The 20,791-nt window shown below is 39.6% G+C and overlaps 1 protein-coding gene and 1 non-coding gene across 5 annotated transcripts in view; both read left to right on the forward strand.

The window, feature by feature from the left end:
* FAM3C (FAM3 metabolism regulating signaling molecule C) overlaps positions 1 to 20,791 on the forward strand; it is a 57,672-nt gene that overhangs the window by 21,539 nt on the left and 15,342 nt on the right. For 2 of the 4 annotated variants that reach the window (XM_049893880.1, XM_049893879.1), the window contains exons 3-5: positions 1,030 to 1,134; positions 7,382 to 7,411; positions 8,082 to 8,205. In XM_049893880.1, coding sequence (XP_049749837.1) covers positions 1,030 to 1,134; positions 7,382 to 7,411; positions 8,082 to 8,205 — 259 coding nt within the window. The remainder of the gene's footprint in view (positions 1 to 1,029; positions 1,135 to 7,381; positions 7,412 to 8,081; positions 8,206 to 20,791) is intronic. The other 2 variants (XM_049893881.1, XM_049893882.1) reach the window with 1 other exon arrangement.
* On the forward strand, positions 8,711 to 8,783 carry TRNAM-CAU (transfer RNA methionine (anticodon CAU)). The gene has a single exon. It is a non-coding gene; the product is annotated as a tRNA-Met (tRNA).

The following is a 20,791-nucleotide window of genomic DNA, read 5'->3' on the forward strand; positions in this document are numbered from 1 at the left end:
TGATCCCATCTACCTCTTCCACGTCACTACAAATTAAACCTTTGGTAAGGTTGGGGGATTTGGAGATGTCTGTACAAGCAAATATTCCTACTGCCTTTGAGGGACCTAATAAGATGTCTCTGAAATCCGAAGGGTAAAAGAAAGATGTTTCTTTCCTGTCATTTTCCATTTTCTTTCCTACCTTGAACTTTTCTTTCCTACGATTTGTTTAGATTATAGGAAAAAAAAAAAAAAGCAAAAGTAATAATTCATATTAAACAGAAGTTTCAATGCTAACTACTTGTAAGACACTCAGAAATAAAGATATGGAAGTATAAAAAACCTAAAACCTACTCACATGGAGCTTGCCACATAACCATGTTATGAGGCTTATGTGATAGGGGACAACTTATGTCCTGGAAGAGTGCATAGGAAGACACCCGGTAGAAGGCTCTGCCTTGACTAGGTATTAACTATGAGGAAGAAGGCTTTGTTGTTCTGTATACCAGGAGGGCGCCTGCACCTCCACGAGTCATGTTGGTTGTTGATAGAACAGTAAACCTGTTACGTTTCACTTAGGAGCACCTTGCCTTGTGGACGTCCTGGTCTGTCACCTCGGTGTCTCCACAAGGTCCAATGTTTTTGTAACACCCCCTCCTTGCCCTTTACATTTGAAAAGACTTAGTGATGTGTCATCCAACAGCTTGTCGGTGATATTCCAAGAACAGTGTCAGATTTTTCTGCAGTCTGACAGTGATTGATGGGACGTTATTTCTTTTCCACGTAAAATTGGACAGAAGACTCAGGCAGTCCTGTGTCTCAATAGCTGGCCACTCTGACCATTCTTTGATTAGGACAATACCTTATCTTCGTGCATTGTCGCTACTGTTTTTCCTGCAACTCAGGTAAAATTAACGAAGAGATAAAAAGTAGAAATTTATGAGTCTTAAAAATTTTTTGTTGTGAAACTTTTATTTTGCATAGAAATGGATAATAGAGACTCTTTGGGCTCATAGATTCATGCTGAATTACTTTCTGCCCTTCATCTAGGTGTGGCAAAGTTGGTGGTAGCTGTGGCAGTATTTTTACTGACGTTTTATGTTATATCTCAAGTATTTGAAATAAAAATGGATGCAAGTTTAGGAAATCTATTTGGTAAGTTTCATTTTTTTTTGTTTTTCCACCTTAACTCTCATTTTTTACGTGGTTGTCTTTAAGCTTTTACCAGTTATCAACAGTGAGTCAATCTGCTGTTCAACCTGTCGCCATGGAGTTGATTCTGACTCAGAGCGACCCTATAGAGCTGCCCCATCAGGTTTCCAAGGAGTGGCTGGTGGATTCAAACTGCCAGCCTTTTGTTTAGCAGCTGAGTGCTTAACTACTGGGCCACCAGGGCTGTATGGAGTTGCCTAGAAAAAGAAATGTAATTATATCAGTGTGATTCATAAAACTATTCTAATAATAATATAATAATAATAATAGGAGGTCTTAGAAGTTGGTATGAAGCATACATCTTCTGTTCAACATTTTAAACATATTTTTTGGGGTCTATTTTATCCATGTTCAGGGGCATTAATTATAACACATTAAATGTACGCTCTAGAAGGTATCACACCCCTAAGCTTAAATTGTTTCCCTCTGAGTTGGCTGCTGGAAAACTTGTTGCCACATCTAGCCCTCTGGTAGCAAATGGCTAGCAGTCACAATAATGCTTTTCAGAAACTAACCATAGAAACTCATCTTAAACTTTTCTACCTTTTTTTTTCTCTCTGCCACATTTTTCTTTTTACCCATTTATTTAATCTTGCGGTATCGTGTGTATGCCATTGTAAACTTCCTTAAATCAGTTTTTAACAAAATCCCTAAGTTAATAAAACAAGTTAAAATTTGAAATGTTTGCGTAGAAGCCATTTACATATAAAGCTATTTTAGATGGTTGTATGTGAATGTCTTATTGAATCTCAATAAGTGGTTAAGAGGCAAGTGTGCATTTCCCTTTTATACGTACACCATTATGAGGATGAAAAATACATGTGAAAAGCGAGGAATAGTTTGTATTTTAACTAAGGCTCTATGCAGTTCACTCTGAATCTCTCTTGGAGACCATTTTCTACAGGCCTGTATTATTTACAGCTAGAGAGGCTGTTGGTATTCTTCATCAAAAAGACCCTTGTAATTCCACTGGATATGCTTTGGCTGCAGCTTTGTTTACAATATTAAAAAAATTAAACGTCAAGGATGAGACTATGAAAGCTAGAAACAGTATTTTGACTTGGTACGGAGAAGTTGAATGAAAGAACTTTGCCAACTCTGGAATAGTAAGTTTTGTTTTCCGTAAATGAACAGTTAGAAGGAATACTAGAGACCTAATTCACTACCTCTCACATGTAAGTTCCAGAGTCCCTTAAACCAGTGTTTCTCAAACTTTGATGTCAAAGGAATCAGCAGATGATCTTGGTAATAAAAGCAGATTCCGATTTAGTGTCCATTTCTAACAAGCTCCCAGATGGTCCTGAGGTCACTGTGGACCACAGAATCTGACACGGAGTCATCAAGTTCTGAGTGAACATTTTCAGGTGATTTTTTTTTTTTAACAATGACGACTCAGAGTTACTTCCTCGTAGTGCGCTGAATTCTGCTATTTGGAGTAATTTCAATCTGTTGGTCTTGCTTCTGCCTCCTAGAACTCTCTTCCATGTTAGTGATCTCTCAGTTAGATTGTAGGCATTACCTCTGCAGGCCTTCTTTTTTATAAGTTTTCATCTTTTCAGGCTACAGGATTCCCTCCCTCCCTCCCTGCCTTCCTTCCTCCTTTCTTATTCTCCTGGGCCTGTTTTTCACCACACATCTTAAAATGCCGCGCCCAGGATCAAACATAGTGTGGTTATTGCAGAGTATATTGAGACTTCCTCTTCTTCTGCTCTTTATACTTGTGTTATGACAGAGTGGCCAACCTGGGTTTTTATAGATTAGCCAAACTCACTGGTGGCATTTGAGAGCATAACTGATCTCATTTGAATGATGAGGCAGGAACCACCTTGCAGGAATTGACTGTTCATTGTTGCCATAGAAGCAGTACGGATAGCTGCTGCTTCTAAGAAATGTTTATGATAAAGGAAGGTAGCTTCAAGAAGCAGCAAGTTGAACTTTTTTTTTCCTTTTTAAAGTAATGGAGAAGGAGCCCTGGTGGCTTAGTGGTTAAGCACTTGTCTGCTAACTGAAAGGTAAGCAGTTCAAACCCACCAGCCGCTCCACAGGAGAAAGATGTGGCAGTCTGCTTCTGGAGAGATTTACAGCCTTGGAAACCCTATGGGGCAGTTCTGCTCGGTCTTATAGGGTTGCTATGAGTCGGAATTGACTCGATGGCAATGGATTTTTTTTTTTTTTTAATAAGTAATGGAAAAACATTCACTTGTCCATGTGGTGAATGACAAATCAGTGGGAAGAGATTGAACAGACAGGCAAAGGAGAATCCGTGGTAGGACAGTGAGAGAAGGGACGGAGGCAGTGCAGCCTTTAGTACAAATACAAAGCCACTCTGGGCAAAGGCCCACTGTCCTCAGACAGAAATGTGAAGTAGGGGCTGGGTGAGGCCACAGTCTGTTACATCATTGTCCACATGCAGTCTGTGATTCTGTCCCAGTAATCCTGCTTGTGTTTGTCCCACCCTCTGTCCCCTGTCTTGTTGTACATGGGATCCTTGATTCTAGTCTGGATGCTTCTGTGAACATCACAGTGACATCCCCACCTCAGCTTCCTCTTTATCATCTGCCAGGGCAATTCTTTTCAAACTCATGAACATCAGTGACCTGAGTAATGGAGAAAACAATCAACTCCTAAAATGGCACTCAGAGTCCCCCCCCTGCCTTTCTCACTCTCCTACCCCCATCCTCACCCCTATGTCAGTGAAGTATTTTTGGTTTGAAAAGCATTTTTCCACCTCTTTTAAATTTTACAAGCAGATTAGCTTGACCATTTTAGAGGCTCATGCCAGGTTTTCCTTGTCCGTCCTTTTGCTTAGTCACTCTGAATTATAATCTCCACTCAGTTAAAATCTCCCGGGCCGGATCAGGTGTTAGTTCTGTAGAAAAACTCCACACCTTATTGTGGTCCTCTGATGGGTAGGAGATGATTCATATCTTCTGGAATCACCTTTAAATCTCCTCCCTGGGTGTCCTCTTCCGTTTGCTAACTTTCCAGTTTATATTTTCATCCCAGATCTCATTTACAGCTGGTCTCTAGACTTTGCCACTTAGATCTTCTCCAGGTATTTTAAAACTAACAGGTCATCCATCCCCCACCCCATCTCCTCACTAGATTATAAATATCTTGAGGGCAAGAGACCTGTTTTTGTTTCCTGACTCATGTGAACGAGTCAGTGAATGAAATGCTTCTAAAGCCAGATGCCTGGGAGATATCCTTGATTTCTTTCTTTCCCTCACCCCTGATACCTAGTCATACCCAGCTCCACTCAGTGTGGCTTCTTTAGTTGCTCTGAATTTGTCTACTTCTTTCAAACCCACAGGCACTCCTTTGTTTGAGCTGCTGCCCTTTCTTACCAGGATGACTTTAGCAATATCTTTGACCTTGTGGACTCCCTGTCTTTGACCTTGACTCCTATGCAGCCTGTACTCCACTTTGCAACTGTTGTTGTTGTACTGTACCGTCAAGTTGATTCCGATTCATAGTGAGTCTATAGGACATGGTAGAACTGCCCCATAGGGCTTCCAGGGAGCAGCGAGTGGATTCGAACTGCTGACCTTTTGATTAGCAGCCTTAGCTCTTATGCACTCCACCACCAGGGCCCCCACTTTGCAGCTAAAGGGGTTCTAAAAGCTTCACGGCTTCTATCCTGGTGCTAAAAGGCTCTATCTTGGCTTCATGCTCCTAAAAAGACTACCTGTTTCTGTACATGTGGTCGTATAAGACCTCGGAAATTCCTGTTTTCTGAGGTGGCATAATCTGAGTTTGGGTGCTAGAATGAGATGTGGCTTTGAAAATTAGCCCTGCCAGTTACTAATTATGACAGAACAAATCAAATCAGTAAACCTGTCTGTTCTTAGTTTCCTTATCTCTAAATCAGGGGTGGTGATCCAGTCAGTGATACATGCCCAAAGTCTTGATATAGTGGTCAGCATGTGTGAGTGAGCTTAACCCTGTTCGATCACACTGTCTCTCCCATGTCTTGTTACCATTAGTTGCGTATAGCAGAATTTCTAATTTTAACAAAAGTTCCTTTGTAAGAGCCTTAACACCTGAACCAGGTATGTTTTTGTTTAGGACAAAATGGAATTGAGAATTTCTGGTCCTTGTGCTGCTCATCACTGGTTGCAGAATTTGAGCAAGTCCATCCTATTTAGCATAGGAGCCCTGGTGGTGCAACTAAGTGCTTGGCTGCTACCAAAAAGTTGGCTTTTCAAACCCATCCAGTGGCTCCATGGGAGAAAGATCTGGAAAGATTAGAGCCAAGAAAACCCTGTGGGGGGTAGCTCTGCATCACGTGGTGTCTATGTGTAAGAATTAACTCTCCAACAACATCCCATCAAGCTTTTCGTTTTCTAATTTGTAAAAGTGAGAGCCTTGGACCAGATGTCTCTTTAATTATTCCCCACCCCTTTTTTTAATTACAAAAATGACAAAATTAGAGAATTTGAGAGGACAGGCCCTAAGTCATCGCAGCATGTTAATTTATCAGTTGGTCATTTTTTTGTTTCCTTCATGTCTTTGTCTTTATCCACCGATATTTCTTCTAGTAACAGTTACGGTATGGGCACAGTTTTCTGCTTTATTCCATGTGTTCCATAAACTATTTCCATAGTTTTACATTGCCTTTTTGACTTTTGGAGCCCTGGTGGCACAGTGCTTAAGAGAGCTTGGCTGCTAACCAAAAGGTCGGCAGTTCGACTCAACCAGTCGCTCCTTGGAAACCCTGTGGGGCAGTTCTGCTCTGTCCTGTAGGGTCGCTACGAGTTGGAATCAACTTGATGGCAGCGTGTTTGGTTTTGGGTTTTATGACTTTTAATGGTGTGTAATATTCTTCTGAGTGCTCTGTTGAGTTAATGAACTGTAATTTACATAGCTGTTTTTCTCCTTGTGAACGTTTAGGTAACAGCCCCGAAGCTTTAACTCTGTTCCCCAGTTTGAGTATTGGACACATAGGAAATCCCCAGTTATCTAAAATAGTGTAGAACTAAAAGCTAAGTGACTGTTTTTAGACTAAAACTGGCTAACAGTTATCACACTTCATACTTACTACCCCAGTGTGGACATGGCTGTCCATAGTACATTCATGATCTGAGTTCTAATCTCCTGGGCTGGGATCAAGTCCTAGTGCTTGTGAAACACTTGGGAGGTGTCTGTGTTACCTAGTGCTGCCATAACAGAAATACCACAAGTGGCTCTGGCTTTAACCAGCGGACGTTTATTTTCTCACAGTTAGGAGGTTAGAAGTCTGAATTTAGGGTGCTGGCTCTAGGGGAAGGCTTTTTGTCTCTGTAGGCCCTAAGGGAAGGTCCTTGTCTCTTTTCAGCTTCTGTTCCTTGGCTCTGATGACCTTCACTTGGCGTGGCATCTGTTCTCCCATATCTCTGCTTACTTCTCTGTGCCTCATCTGCTTTGACCTTTTAACATAACAAAGAAAACTCATTCCCAGATGGGATTATAACTATGGCATAGGTGTTAGGATTTAAACACATAGTTTTGGGAGACACAATTTAACTGATAACAGAAGGTAATTGTGGTAGGTGGTCAGCTTGAGTTCTACTGCATTCAAGTTAAGATTTGACCAGAAGGTTCTGGCTTCCTTGAACTTGATAGATTATAAAACTCTTAGTAATAACATTAATTCTCTTTTATTATACCCAATACATTTTTATTTTAGAGAAATTAAACTCCCCTCCTCATGAAAAAATCTCCCAACCTAATTACTAAGATACGTGTATCTCTGGGGCTTTGTATGCATGTAACTTTTGTTGATATATATATGTCACCAAGTATATATTGATAGAAATTTAAATCGGCAAAAGGGAGGTTTATAGAGTGGCTTTCCCACTGGAATTTAAATTTATAGTAACTACAAATAAAAAAAATTTTAAGCCAAGTATGAAGCTAAACATGGAATGTTCTATCATTAATGAAGTATTACCTTCCTTAATTAATCTACATAATTGTTAATAGTTAGAGAATTATGGAGCCTCAAGCTACTTTCTCATTTTCTTGGGAGTTTTATTCATTGAGTACTGAGCAATAATTCAAACATTTATATTTTCATAGGCCTGTTATGAGTCAGAATTGACTCAATGGCCACAGGTTTTGGATTAGAAGCTCTAAGCATGTTTAAAAAGTTGATCCTTGCCAGTAGCCTGCCTTCATCTAACGAAGATAATTTTTTTTTTTTTCTTAGCAAGGTCAGCATTGGACACAGCTGCCCGTTGTAAGTATTTCATCTCACAATATTTTGCAGATTTTTTTTCTGTCTTATCCTAGACCTATGAGAACTTATATTCTAACAATGTATGTAATTCAGTGTGAGCAAAATCCATTTATAAATTAGTTTTTAAAGTTGTAGGGACCCTATTTGATTGGACAGCCCAGCAAACTTGGCATTTATTCATAATGAATACCTTGTTTCGTTAGCATTTTTTAGCTCTAGAATCATAAGCAAAGACAGACATGAAGAGAGCTGGCACATGGGCAGATACTTGGTGATACATCAGGGTTTTTTCCAGTCGTGAAGGCGTACGTTTGTTGGTCATATTTGCACGGGAAATGTAAAGCAACAGTTCAGAACCTCTCCTCATCCTGAATTTTAAAAAACAACTGAAAAATAATTAGATGAAATGTATTTACCTAGTCAAGGTCATATCACTTGACCCATTTTTGTCAGTCATTAGCTTGTTTCCTAGAAATTTCTTTTTTTTTTTTTTTTTTTTTGAAGTTCTTTGAAACCCTCAGGGAGGGAAAATTCCAGCATGTATTTTAAAATGTATATATATCTTGATGCTTTACGTAATACCCTTTGTGGTTTAAGAGATGAAACAAGTTGATTGTAAGACCTATTAACATTGTTTTCTAAAAAAAAATCCTGTTTTTTTTTCCTAAAGCTACTAAGCCTCCAAAATATAAATGTGGCATCTCCAAAGCTTGCCCTGAGAAGCATTTTGCTTTTAAAATGGCAAGTGGAGCAGCCAACGTGGTGGGCCCAAAGATTTGTCTGGAAGACAACATGTGAGTAGTTGGCACCGGGGAGCTGTAATGTGTGCTGTTTAGTTACAACAACTTGCGCTTGAATTTAATGGATCTTTTGGCAGTGCACTAGGCATGCTTTCACCAAATGGAAGTGATTGCAGTTTTCGTTCTGTGACTTCCCTGCCCCCCGCCCCCCACACGCGCAGTTACGCACTTCTGAAGTCCTTATACCTTACGTTAGAGAGTGATGTAAGAACACACCATTTATCTGGTTTTGGGTAGCAATGAAGGATTTTATGGGAGTGAATTCTGTAGACCTGCGCTGTCTCTTATGGCACTACTAAACACATGTGGCTATTTAATTTTCATTTATAAATAATAGGAAGTGAGTAAAATGAAAAGTTCGGCACCTCAGCCCCTCTGGCCACATTTTAAGTGCTCATCAGCCACATGTGACTCACGGCTACTGAATGGAATTGAACAGAAAGAGCATTTCCATCATTGCAAAGTATCTGACTGCACTGTCCTAGAAGGTGAACACAGTGCCTTCTTAGCGCAGTGGGCTGCGCGTCAGTCTCATAATCCGAAGGTCCTGAGTTCGAGCCTCAGAGAGGGCAGTCTTTTCTCAATCTAGAAGTTTGTTTGGAAACCCTGGTGGCGTAGTGGTTAAGTGCTACGGCTGCGAACCAAAGGGTCAGCAGTTTGAATCCGCCAGGCGCTCCTTGGAAACTCTATGGGGGCAGTTCCTCTCTGTCCTGTAGGGTCGCTATGAGTCAGAATCAACTCAATGGCATTGGGTTAGAAGGTGAAAGCTTTATCTTGCAGACCAGCATTTCTCATTTTAAATGTTTGAATGCTGCTTGTTGAAGTGCGAAATGATCCAGTGATGGCCTCAGTTCCCTTGTGGCACAGAACTGCTTGTATGAGTCAGAATCAACTCGATGGCAACGGGTTTTAATATAGAAGCTCTTAAATTTTTACATATAACGTCTTGGGGCAGCGCTTTTCTTGTAAGTGAGGGCTTGAGCTAGGTGGTTTTTAAGGTCTCTACTCACTTTTTTTCCCTCAAGGTAATGATAATCCATTGTTATTATCCTGTTGCCTTCTGTTTTCTCATTATAATAGTCCTGTTTTACTGAATTGTATAGTAAGGACCTTGGATTTTAGAAGTTGGTAGATTTTACATTAGTATAAATATTAACCTTCACATTAACTTAAAATTTTCCTGTTCCCCCTTTTCATCTTGTCTGGCTAACGGGCCCTAAGTTTGATTCCAAGTAATAGGGAAGATGTCCTTTTAGATTTGCTTGACCCATGATTGATTGTCCTTGGATGTCTGCTGTGCCCCCTTGAAACATGAAAGTTTTAATGCAAAGAAGAAGAAATCACTCTTCACAGATTACGTAGGTCAAAAAAGAAAAGAAAGGAAGAGAACAGGAGCCGTGGAGCCTAGTACAGTAAGCACAGGCTGGGCGTGGAGCCAGAGAATGTGGTCCTAGCATGGTGGGCTTGTCGTCAGTCTTTGCATTTCAGTTTCTCTAACAGAATTGAAGCAGGCTGCCAGTCCCTCCTCATTTCAGGAATCAGTTTGCCATTCCCATGAGAGATTGATGGGATTTTATAGCCAGACCTCACTCAGATCTTGAAATCTAATTTCCACAGAGGGGACTGATTCGAAGTCCAGTGCTTTTGCAGTATGTTCTGTTTCTATATTGAAAGTTTTTCCAACAAAAGGTTTTAAGAGAGTGAATTTTCTTAGTGTCTTTGATTCCACTTAGTCAACAAGTATTTATTGAGCATGATCCCTGCTTTCATGGAACTTAGACTCTGGTGGGGGTGACAGATATTTACAAAGTAAACGTCTGTGTGTAATTACACGGCCAAGCTCAGCAGAATGGCAGATGTCGTGAGTGAGGTGAGGTGGCCCTCTTTAGAGCCAGAGGGGCAGGGAAGAGTTTCTTTAAGTGATCTTCAGTCCAAGAGCTGAAGGATAAGAAGGGAGGTAGCCAGGTGAAGAGTAGAGGGAAAACATTCTAGATAGAAGGTAAAGGTGTTGCTTCAATGCCCTAAGATGGGAAAGAGCCAGAGAGAAGTGATTATAAAGGGCCAGGCCGTGTAGGACCTTGTATGCCTGGCACGTAATGTTTTGAGATTTTTTTCTGAGTGCATCGAGAAGTTGTTGAACGTTCTTAAACTCTGACATGTTATGATTTTATTTATACTGAAAAAAAAAAAAAAAAAAACCCTGGCTGCTGTGTACAATCAGTGAAGGAACAGAGCAGGGAGAACTGTCGGAAGGCCAACTGCTGGTTGCTGCCACAGCATTTTGATACAGCCTCCCTTTTGGTAATAGATTTTTTTTTTTTTGCATGTAAACCCACCAAAATACATAAATAGATAATAAAAACATATAAATAGCAATTTTAACGTTTTCTTGCACATTCTCTGAGTATGTGCAACTCTGGAGACAACTAGTTTAGATCATGGGTTCTTAATGTGGACAATTTTGTGTCAAAGGGACATTTATGAATATCTGGAGACGTTTGGGTAGTTATAATTTTGGAGGTATTACTGATAGAGGCCAGGAGGCTGCTCAGCATCACACGCAGCCCTGCACAGCAGAGGAGTTCCATGCTCATAATTGCAGTGGGCCAGGTTTGTGAACTGATCAAGATAAACGATGATAGTTTAGATTAGGGTACTGGCCGTGGTTTTAAGGACAAGTAGATTGAGTCAAGATATATTATGAAGGTTTAGATAAAGTTTGAACTTCTCATTGCTTAGAAAATTCTGGGTATAAAAATCAGGTGTGATAAGAGAACCATAGAGTTTTGGTTATGCTGAAATTATCGCTTCAATTTTGGGCATGTTGTTGTTAGGTGCCGTCGAGTCAGTTCTGACTCATAGCGACTGTATTCTCAACAGAACAAAACACTGCCTGGTTCTGCGCCATCGTCACAATCTTTGTTATGTTTGAGTTCATCGTTGCAGCCACTGTGTTGGTCCACCTTGTTGAGGGTCTTCCTCTTTTTCGCTGACCCTCTACTTTACCAAGCATGATGTCCTCCAGGGACTGATCCGTCCTGATAACGTGTCCAAAATATGTGAGATGAAGTCTCACCATCCTCACTTCTAAGGAACATTCTGGTTCTACTTCTTCTTAGACGGACTTGTTTGTTCTTTTGGCAGTCCATGGTATATTCAGTATTCTTCACCAGCACTGCAATTCAAAGGCGTCAGTTCTTCTTCGGTCTTCCTTATTCATTGTCCAGCTTTCACATGCATATGAGGCGGTTGAAAATGCCATGGCTTGGGCAGGTGCACCTTAGTTCACAAAGTGACAGCTTTGTTTTTTAATCCTTGAAAAAGAGGTCTTTTGCAGCAGATTTGCCCAATGCAATAAGTCGTATGATTTCTTGACTGCTGCTTTTGTAGGCATTGATTGTGGATCCAAGTAAAATATTTGGCATATACTAATTTAATTTGGATTTTATGAAGTTTATATTAGGGATAGCCACCTTTTGAAAGTGAATTATATATCTTTTATTATCTTAATGTTTGGTACAGGAATTTTTAGGAGACTATTTTGAGGGATTTTTTTTTTTTTTTTTTACAACATAGGGTCCCCCAGATTTTTCTTAAAGGACAGACAGTAAGTGTGTTAGGCTGGGGGCCAAGAGGCAAAAATCAAGGATATTATGTAAGTATTTATATAATCATTTAAATTACAACCATTTAAAAATGTAAAAATCATTCCCAAGCTCATGAGTAGTAAAAAAAAAAAAACTGGTTTGACAAACTGTACTCAACAGATTTTAGGAGTAGTAACTAGAGCGTGTGGTAGGTATTTGGAACAAAACTATATTCAAAGAAGTAGAATGTATCTACAGATTATGTAATAATTTTATTTAGATTTTTCCTGGAGATGTGGGGTGAGGGTGGGGAAAACCTTTACATTCATGAAGGGTAAAAGGAAATATTTCAACTTCTGTTAGTAAAGGTTTTTGGGTACGTTTAAAATCATCAGTGGAAGGTCATTTGCTTATTACCTCTGTTTGAACTAGAGTTTTTAAAATTTGATAATCCGGAGTTTTTAAAAAAACAGATTTTTTTTAAATCAATAGGTATTTATTGAGCATGATCCCTGCTTTCATGGAACTTTTAAATGATTATATAAGTACTTATATAATAACCTTGATTTTGCCACTTGGCCCCCACTTTAAAATTGCTTGTTTGGAGTTTTTAAAAAATTGATAATCTGCTGCCCTCTTGTGGGAGGCCTGTGTCATTGCGCTTCTTGCTACCTTTGTTTCTTAGCTATTGCTATGCTAGAAAAGGAGCTCTGGTGGCACAGTGGTTAGGAGCTGTGCTACTAACCGGAAGACTGGCTGTTGCAGTCCACCAGCTGCTCCTTGGAAACCCTATGGGGCAGTTCTGCTCTGTCCTGTAGGGTCGCTATGAGTTGGAATTCGACTGTACAGCGACGGGTTGGAATTATGGTAGACTTAAGGTTTTTTTTTTTTTTTTTTAAGGTTAGGAACAGAACAGCAAATTCCGAGGTGCTCTCTGCTTAGAGAAGACACTGTGGCACCCAACTGTTAATGTAACAAGTTAATCGTAACTACTGCGTCTTAATATTAATGATGGTGTTTACTTATCAAATATATTAATGGAAGAGCAAAGCAAATGAATTTTGAAACCTCCCTGCTCTTTGGTGCAGCAGATTTGTTTGGCTCTCTTATTGCCTGTCTCTGAACTAGTCTTGGGCACTTACATTAAAAAGGTCTATGCTTTCACATGTACATTTTAGAGAAAGACAAGTGAAACTTTAAAGGAAGACATACAACCAGTATTGATACGTGGTTTAATGCCACTAAGCTTTTACATATCAGATTTTTAAGCTTTCCTGATTATGTAATACTTTTTTAAAATTGACCTTGAAGTAAAGTTTTTCTTTAACTTTTTACTTTGAAATAATTACGAAAATCTCAGAAAGTTGCAAAGATAGCACAGAGAAGAAGCTTCACGTACCAGCCTTCACCCGGGTTTTCCAGAGGTTACATCTGAAACAGTTATAGCACAATATCAAAGCCAGGCAATTGGCACTGGTGCAATGTATATGGGAAAATGTGCTGCAAAAGACCTTTTACAGTGTTAAAAAGCAAAGACTCACCTTGAATACTAAGGCGAGGCTGACCGAAGCCATGGTGTTTCCAGTCACCTCATAGGCATGCAAAAGCTGGACAATGAGTAAGGGCGACTGAAGAAGAATTGACGCCTTTGAATTGTGGTGTCGGGGAAGAATATTGAATATACCATGGACTGCCAAAAGAATGAACAAATCTGTCATAGAAGAAGTACAACCAGAATGTTTCTCAGAAGCGAGGATGGCAAGACTGTGTCTCACATACTTGGAAGGTGTTATCAGGAGGGATCAGTTCCTAGAGAAGGACATCATGCTTGGTAAAGTAGAGGGTCAGCAAAAAAGAAGAAGATCCTCAACGAGATAGATTGAGACAGTGGCTGCAAGCATGGCAACAATTGTAAGGATGGCGCAGAATAGGGTTGCTATGAGTTGGAATTGACTTAAGGGCACCTGACAACAAGAAGAGTGTGTATATATAGATCTATGTCGTTTTACCATGTGTTGATTTTGTTACCAACGTAGCAATCAAGATACAAAATTATTCAGTCACCACAAAGATTTCTTTCATCTTCATCAACCCTAGCCCTTAGCACCCATTAACCGTTTACCATCCCTCTAATTTTGACATTTTTAGAGGGTTATATAAATAAGAGTCACATAGTAAGTGACCATGTGAGATTGGCTTTTTTCACTCAGGATAATGTGCTTGAAATCTACCCAAGTGCTTCTGTGGTAAAAGTTGTTGTTAGTTAGCCTCAAGTTGATTCTGACTCTTGGTGACCTTACGTACAACAGAATGAAACGTTACCCAGTCCTGTGCCATCTTCATCATCTTTGGTCTGTTTGAATCCACTGTTGGGGCAATTATGTAGTGCCTTCCAACCTGGGGGCCGTATCTTCCAGTACTATACTGGACAGCAATCTGTTGTGATCCATAAGGTTTTCATTAGCTAATTTTTGGAAGTAGATTACCAGGCCTTTCTTTTTAGTCTGTCTTAGTCTCAAAGCTCCACTGAAATCTGTCCAGGCTGACCCTGCTGGTATTTAAAATACTGCCGGCACAGCTTCGAGCTTCAGAGCAGTGTGCAAGCCACCACAAAACTACCAACTGACAGAGGGGTAGCAGGTATTACTAGTTCCTTTCTTTCACTGAGTAGCATTCCATGGTGTGGATGTGCCACAGTTTGCTATCCATCACCTATTGAAGAACAAAGGAGCCCTGGTAGTACAGTGGTTAAGCTCTCAGCTGCTAACCAAAAGGTCCACAAGGGAAAGGTGTGGCAATCTACTTATGTAAAAATTACAGCCTTGGAAACCATATGGGGCAGTTCCACTCCATCTCATAGGGTCAGAATCAACTCGACGGCAGTGAGTTATTGAGAAAAAACAAATTGTTCGCTTCTGGTTTTTGTGCTTCAAGTAAAGCTGCTCTGAGCAGTCATGTACAGGTTTTTATGTGCATTTTTACTTGAATAAATGCTCAGGAGTGCAATTTCTGCGTCATAGAGAAAGGGTATGTTTAACTTTTTAAGAAACGACCAGACACTTTCCATAGTATATCATTTTACATTTGTTTCACCAGTATGTTAGAGATACTTGCTAGTGTTTAGTATCGTCACTTTTAAATTTTAGCTGTTTTCATAGCTGTGCAGTGATGTCTCTGTTAATTTTCTTTCTCTAATGGCTATTGGTGATAGGTAGCTGTTGAGTCGCTTCTGACTCATAGCCACCCCCTGTGTAGAACACAGCGGAACACTGCGCAGTCCTGCTGCATGCTCATAGTTGTTGTCATGCTTGAACCCATCGTTGCAGCCACCTTGTCAGTCCATTTCGTTGAAGGTCTTCCTCTTTTTTGCTGGCCGTCTACTTTACCAAGTATGATGTTCTTCTCCAGGGACTGGTCCCTCCTGATAACATGTCCTAAGTGTGAGAGATAACTCTTGCCATCCCTGCTTCTAAGGAGCATCCAAGACAGATTTGTTCGTTTTTTTTTTTTGGCAGTCCATGGCATATTCAGTATTCTTCAGCAGCACCATAATTCAAAGGCATCAATTCTCCTTCAGTTTTCTTTATTCATTGTGCAGTTTTTGCATGCATGTGAGGCGATTGAAAACACCGTGGCTTGGGTCAGGAGCACATTAATCCTCAAAGTGAAATCTTTGCTTTTTAACACTTTAATGACTGGTGATGTTAAACATCTCTTTGTGTGTTTTTTTGTTTTTGCTATCTGTATACACTTTCACTGAAATGTCTGTTTCTTTTATTTTCTAATTGGATTTCTTGCTGCTGAGTTGTGCATTATCTGTATATTCTAGGCGAGAGTCCTATGGTCAGAGATGTGGTTTGCAAACACTTTGTTGCAGTCTGTAGCGTGTCTGTCCATCCTTTTACCAGGGTCTTTTGCACAGTAAAAGTTTTTAATTTCGATGAGTTTCTTTATGGCTCATGCTTTTGAGGTCATGTCTAAGAACTCTCTACCAAGCCCTAGACTCTGGAAAATTTCCTCTGTATTGTCTTGTAAATATGTTATAGCTTTACCTCCTACATTTAAACCTGTGATCTATTTATTCTGACTTAATTTTTAAATAAGGAATCAGATTTAGGTTGAGGTTCTTTTTTTTTTTTTTTTTTTCACCTATGGATATTTAATTGCTCCAGCACCATCTACTGAGTGACTATCCTTCCTCCATTAAATTGCTTTTACACCTTGTCAAAAATTAGTTGGCCTTAGTTCTGCTGTCCATTTTTGGGTTCTCTATTCATTCCATTGATCAATGTGTCTTTCTCTCCACTAACACTACATGCTCTTGATTATACTCGCCATAGATTCAGTCTTGAAATGGGATAGAATGATTTCCCTCATTTTATGCTTTTTCAAAATTGTTCAGCTACTCTAGTTTCTTTGCCTTTCCATATACATTTTAGAATAATCTTGCTTATATCTATAAAAAAAATTTTGTCTGAGACTTTGGTAGGAATTGTGTTAAACCTGCGTGTCTGTTTGGGGAGAACTGACGTGTTCTATGTTGATTCATTCCAAGTATACAGTTCAAGGCATGTACATTCATAGATAGATGCAGCCATCACCACAGCCAATTTAGAAGATTTTCGTGACCCCCCCAAATTCTATACTTTTAGCCAATTGTTCTCCTATCCCCTAACCTTCACCAGCCCTAAGCAGCCACTAATCTACTTTCAGCCCCTATAGATTTGCCTGTTCCAGACATTTCTTATAAATGGAATCATACTTTTTTTTTTTCTTTCGGGACTGGCGTTTTTCACTTAGCATGTTCTCAGCGTTCATGCGAGTCGTACCCTGTGTCAGCACTTCGTTCCTTTTTATGGCGGTTTTTGTTTTCCTTTACTTCCTTCCTTCCATAACATTTTTTAGAATTTCCTTTTGATTTATTTTTAGTGTTTTGAGTTTATCTCTTGGCATAGCTTTTCCAGTGATTGCTCTTGATAACTGTTATTTGACTCTTTACAGAAAAAGGCTGACTCAAGGCCTAGACTTAAAGTCAGGGAGAGAGAAAATGTTAATGATGCATATTAAACTATGTCAGGTGTGTCGCTATTACATTGTGACTAGCACAAAAAAATTAGGAAATAGTCCTCTGTTATTTTAAAACTTACCTGATTCAGGAAAGACATCTTACATCATTGATATGTATTTACCTATATTCTTAAAACAAAAATAATGTTAAGCCAGTAATAGAAATTGATTGAAATTTCTTGAATATACAATTTGGAAATTGGGGCAACTTTTCTAACTAGAGAGTCAAAAATGTCCCAAAGAAGAAAAATCTTCCACAGATTCTTAACTGTAGCATATTGCTGGATGAGCCATGGACACAGAGCCAAAATAGTGTTTATATAGTAAGTCACAACATGCAGCATTTTCTTGAAGAATAATTCAGATAATTACTGATCTACACTAAAACATAGCTTCTAGTCTGACCTTTGGAGTTTCCATCCTTGAAGCTGCACATAGGTAGTTCTTTAAAAGAGCAAAATGCCCAAGGCAAACGTTCTTTCCTATGGTTTGGTTTCAAGATGACCTCCAGGAAACCAGCTTTTCAAGGTTTAAGATTAAAAGATTATCTCAGGGCAATAGTTTGGGTGGGTCATTTCAACCCCCACAGAATCCAGAAACCCGGATTCCATGAGAATTAACAACTTCGCTCCTCAGTGCCCGTATGTATCAATGTATGGATACACATGTATTCCTACAACTGTGCCTGCTCCGCCCTCCCCCAGCCTCGAACTGGTTGTTAAACATTTAACAGCACACTACTGGGAGTATTATAGTTTTTAAAGTTAAAGGTACACACTGTTTTGGTTTAGTTTCATAGTTCTAGTTGAGCAAATTTAACTGATAATATAGTGAGCTAAGCAGATAATTCACGGTTATCTTCCATTTCACCGTGGCATTATGTATTATGCCAGGAATGACAAATTGAAGAGGAATGGTGTTACGTACATTATCAAAAAGAACATTTCAAGATCTGTCCTGAAGTACAACACTGTCAGTGATAGGATAATATCCATACAACTACAAGGAAGGCCAGTTAGTATGACTATTATTCGGATTTACCCACCAACCACAAAGGCCGAAGATGAAGAAATTGAAGATTTTTACCAATTTCTGCAGTCTGATATTGATCAAACATGCAATCAGGATGCATTGATAATTATTCGTGATTGGAATACGAAAGTAGGAGACAAAGAAGAAGGACTGGTATTTGGAAAATATGGCCTTGGTGATAGAAATGATGCTGGAGATCACATGAGAGAATTTTGCAACACCAACGACTTCTTCATTGCAAATACCTTTTTTCACCAGTGTAAATGGCAACTATACGCATGGATAGGAATTTGATATACAGGAATCAAATCGACTACATGTGTGGAAAGAGACGATAGAAAAGCTCAATATCATCAGTCAGAGCAAGGCCAGAGGCCGACTGTGGAACAGACCATCAATTGCTCATGTGCAAGTTCGAGCTGAAACTGGAGAAAATTAGAACAAGTCCACCAGACCCAAAGTATGACCTTGAGTATATCCCACCTGAATTTAGAGATCTCAAGAATAGATATGACACGTTGAACACTAATGATCAAAGACCAGATGAATCGTGGGATGACATCAAGGACATCATACATGAAGAAAACAAGAGGTCATTAAAAAGACAGGAAAGAAAGAAAAGACCAAAATGGATGTCAGAAGAGACTCTGAAACTTGCTCTTAAACATCGAGTAGCTAAAGCGAAATGAAGAAATGGTAAAGTATTATTATGAGATGTGCAAGACCTGGAGGTAGAAAACAAAAAGCGAAGAGAACTCTTGGCATTTCTCAAGCTGAAAAGAACTGAAGTAAAAATTCAGTTGCAATATTGAAGGATTCTACAGGGAACATATTAAATGATTTAGGAAACATTAAAAGAAGACGGAAGGAATACACAGAGTCAGTATACCAAAAAGAATTGGTTGATATTCAGCCATTTCAGGAGGTAGCATATGATCAGGAACCAGTGGTACCGAAGGAAGAAGTCTAAGCTGCACTGAAGGCATTGGCAAAAACAAGTCTTCAGAAATTGACAGAATACCAGTCGACATGTTTCAACAAACAGATGCAACTCTGGAAGTACTCACTTGTCTATGCCAAGAAATTGGAAAGACAGCTGCCTTGTCCACCGCCTGGAAGATATCCGTATTTATGTCTCTTCCCAAGAAAGATGATCAACTGAATACAGAAATTATCGAACAATATCATTAGTGTCACTGAAGATCATTCAAAAGGGTCTGCAGCAGTATATTGACAGGAAACTGCCAGGAATTCAAGCTGGATTCAGAAGAGGACATGGAACGAGAGATATCATTGCTGATGTCAGATGGATCCTGGCTGAAAGCACAGAATACCAGAAGGATGTTTACCTGTGTTTTATTGACTATGGAAAGGCATTCGACTGTGTGGATCATAACAAACTATGGATAACATTGCAGAGAATGGGAATTCCAGAACACTTAACTGTGCTCATGAGGAACCTATACGTAGATCAAGAGGCAGTTGTTCAAACAGAACAAGGGGATACTGCGTGGTTTAGAGTCTGGAAAGGTGTGTGTCGAGGTTGTATCCTTTCACTGTACTTAATTCAATCTGTATGCTGAACAAATGATCTGTGAAGCTGGATTATATGAAGAAGAACATGGCATCAGGATTAGAGGAAGACTCATTAATAACCTGTGATATGCAGATGACACAGCCTTGCTTGCTGAAAGTGAAGAGGACTTGAAGCTCTGAATGATGAAGATTAGAGATCACAGCTTTCAGTATGGATTATACCTCAACATGAAACAAAAATCCTCACAACTGGACCAATGAGCAACATCAGGATGAACAGGAAAAGATTGAAGCTGTCAAGGATTTCATTTTACTTGGATCCACAATCAATACTAATGGAAGCAGCAGCCAAGAAATTGAAAGACGCATTGCATTGGGCAAATCTGTTGCAAAAGACCTCTTTAAAGTGTTGAAAAACAAAGATGTCACTTTGAAGGCTAAGGTGCGCCTAACTCGAGCCCAGGTGTTTTCAGTTGCCTCATAGGCACGGGAAAGCTGGATGATGGATAAGAAAAACCAAAAAAGAATTGATGCCTTTGAATTGTGGTATTGGCAAAGAATACTGAATGTACCATGGACTGCCAAAAGAACAAACAAATCTGTCTTGGAAGAAGTGCAACCAGAATGCCAATAGAAACAAGGATGGCGAGACTACATCTCACATGATTTGGACATGTTGTCAGCAGGGATCAGTCACTGGAGAAGGACATCATGGTTAGTAGAGTGTCGTTGAAAAAGAGGAAGACCCTCAAAGAGATGGATTGACACTGTCTGCAACAGTGGGCTTGAACATAGCAACGATTGTGAGGATGTTGCAGGACCAGGCAGTGTTTCGTTTTGTTGTACATAGGGTTGCTGTGAGTCAGAACCGACTCGATGACAACTAACAGTAGTTATATCTGTGTAATGTTTTGTGAGCTGTCACTGGCTGTTGATTGCATCAGCTATGACGGTATAAGTGACTGTGGTTAGATACCATTTGTCCATGTGTTGTAAGGACTTGCTTGAGTGGTATTTCATAACCTGATGCAGAGCAGCCATTACTAGTTTGAGTTTCTGCCCTAATACTTTTTAATATATATATTCTATTTGTGAAATATTTTTAAGGACATTGTTTTAAAATTATTCAATATTAGTCTGCCTTCCCTCACTTTTTTTTTCCCCCCTGACTTAGTACAAAAAACAAACCGGTCGCCGTCAAGTAAATTCCACCTGACTTTGCAGAGACCTTTCGTGTCCTCTGTAGTGCTGAAAGCAGTGTGTGTGTGCATAAGACACCTGACTAGATTGTTTTGGCATGACCTTGTTTCTGTGGTATATGTTCATATGATCTAATTCTAAATTTCTCTGAACTTTTC

The sequence above is a fragment of the Elephas maximus genome, chromosome 8, assembly GCF_024166365.1.
Source record: "Elephas maximus indicus isolate mEleMax1 chromosome 8, mEleMax1 primary haplotype, whole genome shotgun sequence".
NCBI classification, from domain to species: Eukaryota; Metazoa; Chordata; class Mammalia; order Proboscidea; family Elephantidae; genus Elephas; species Elephas maximus.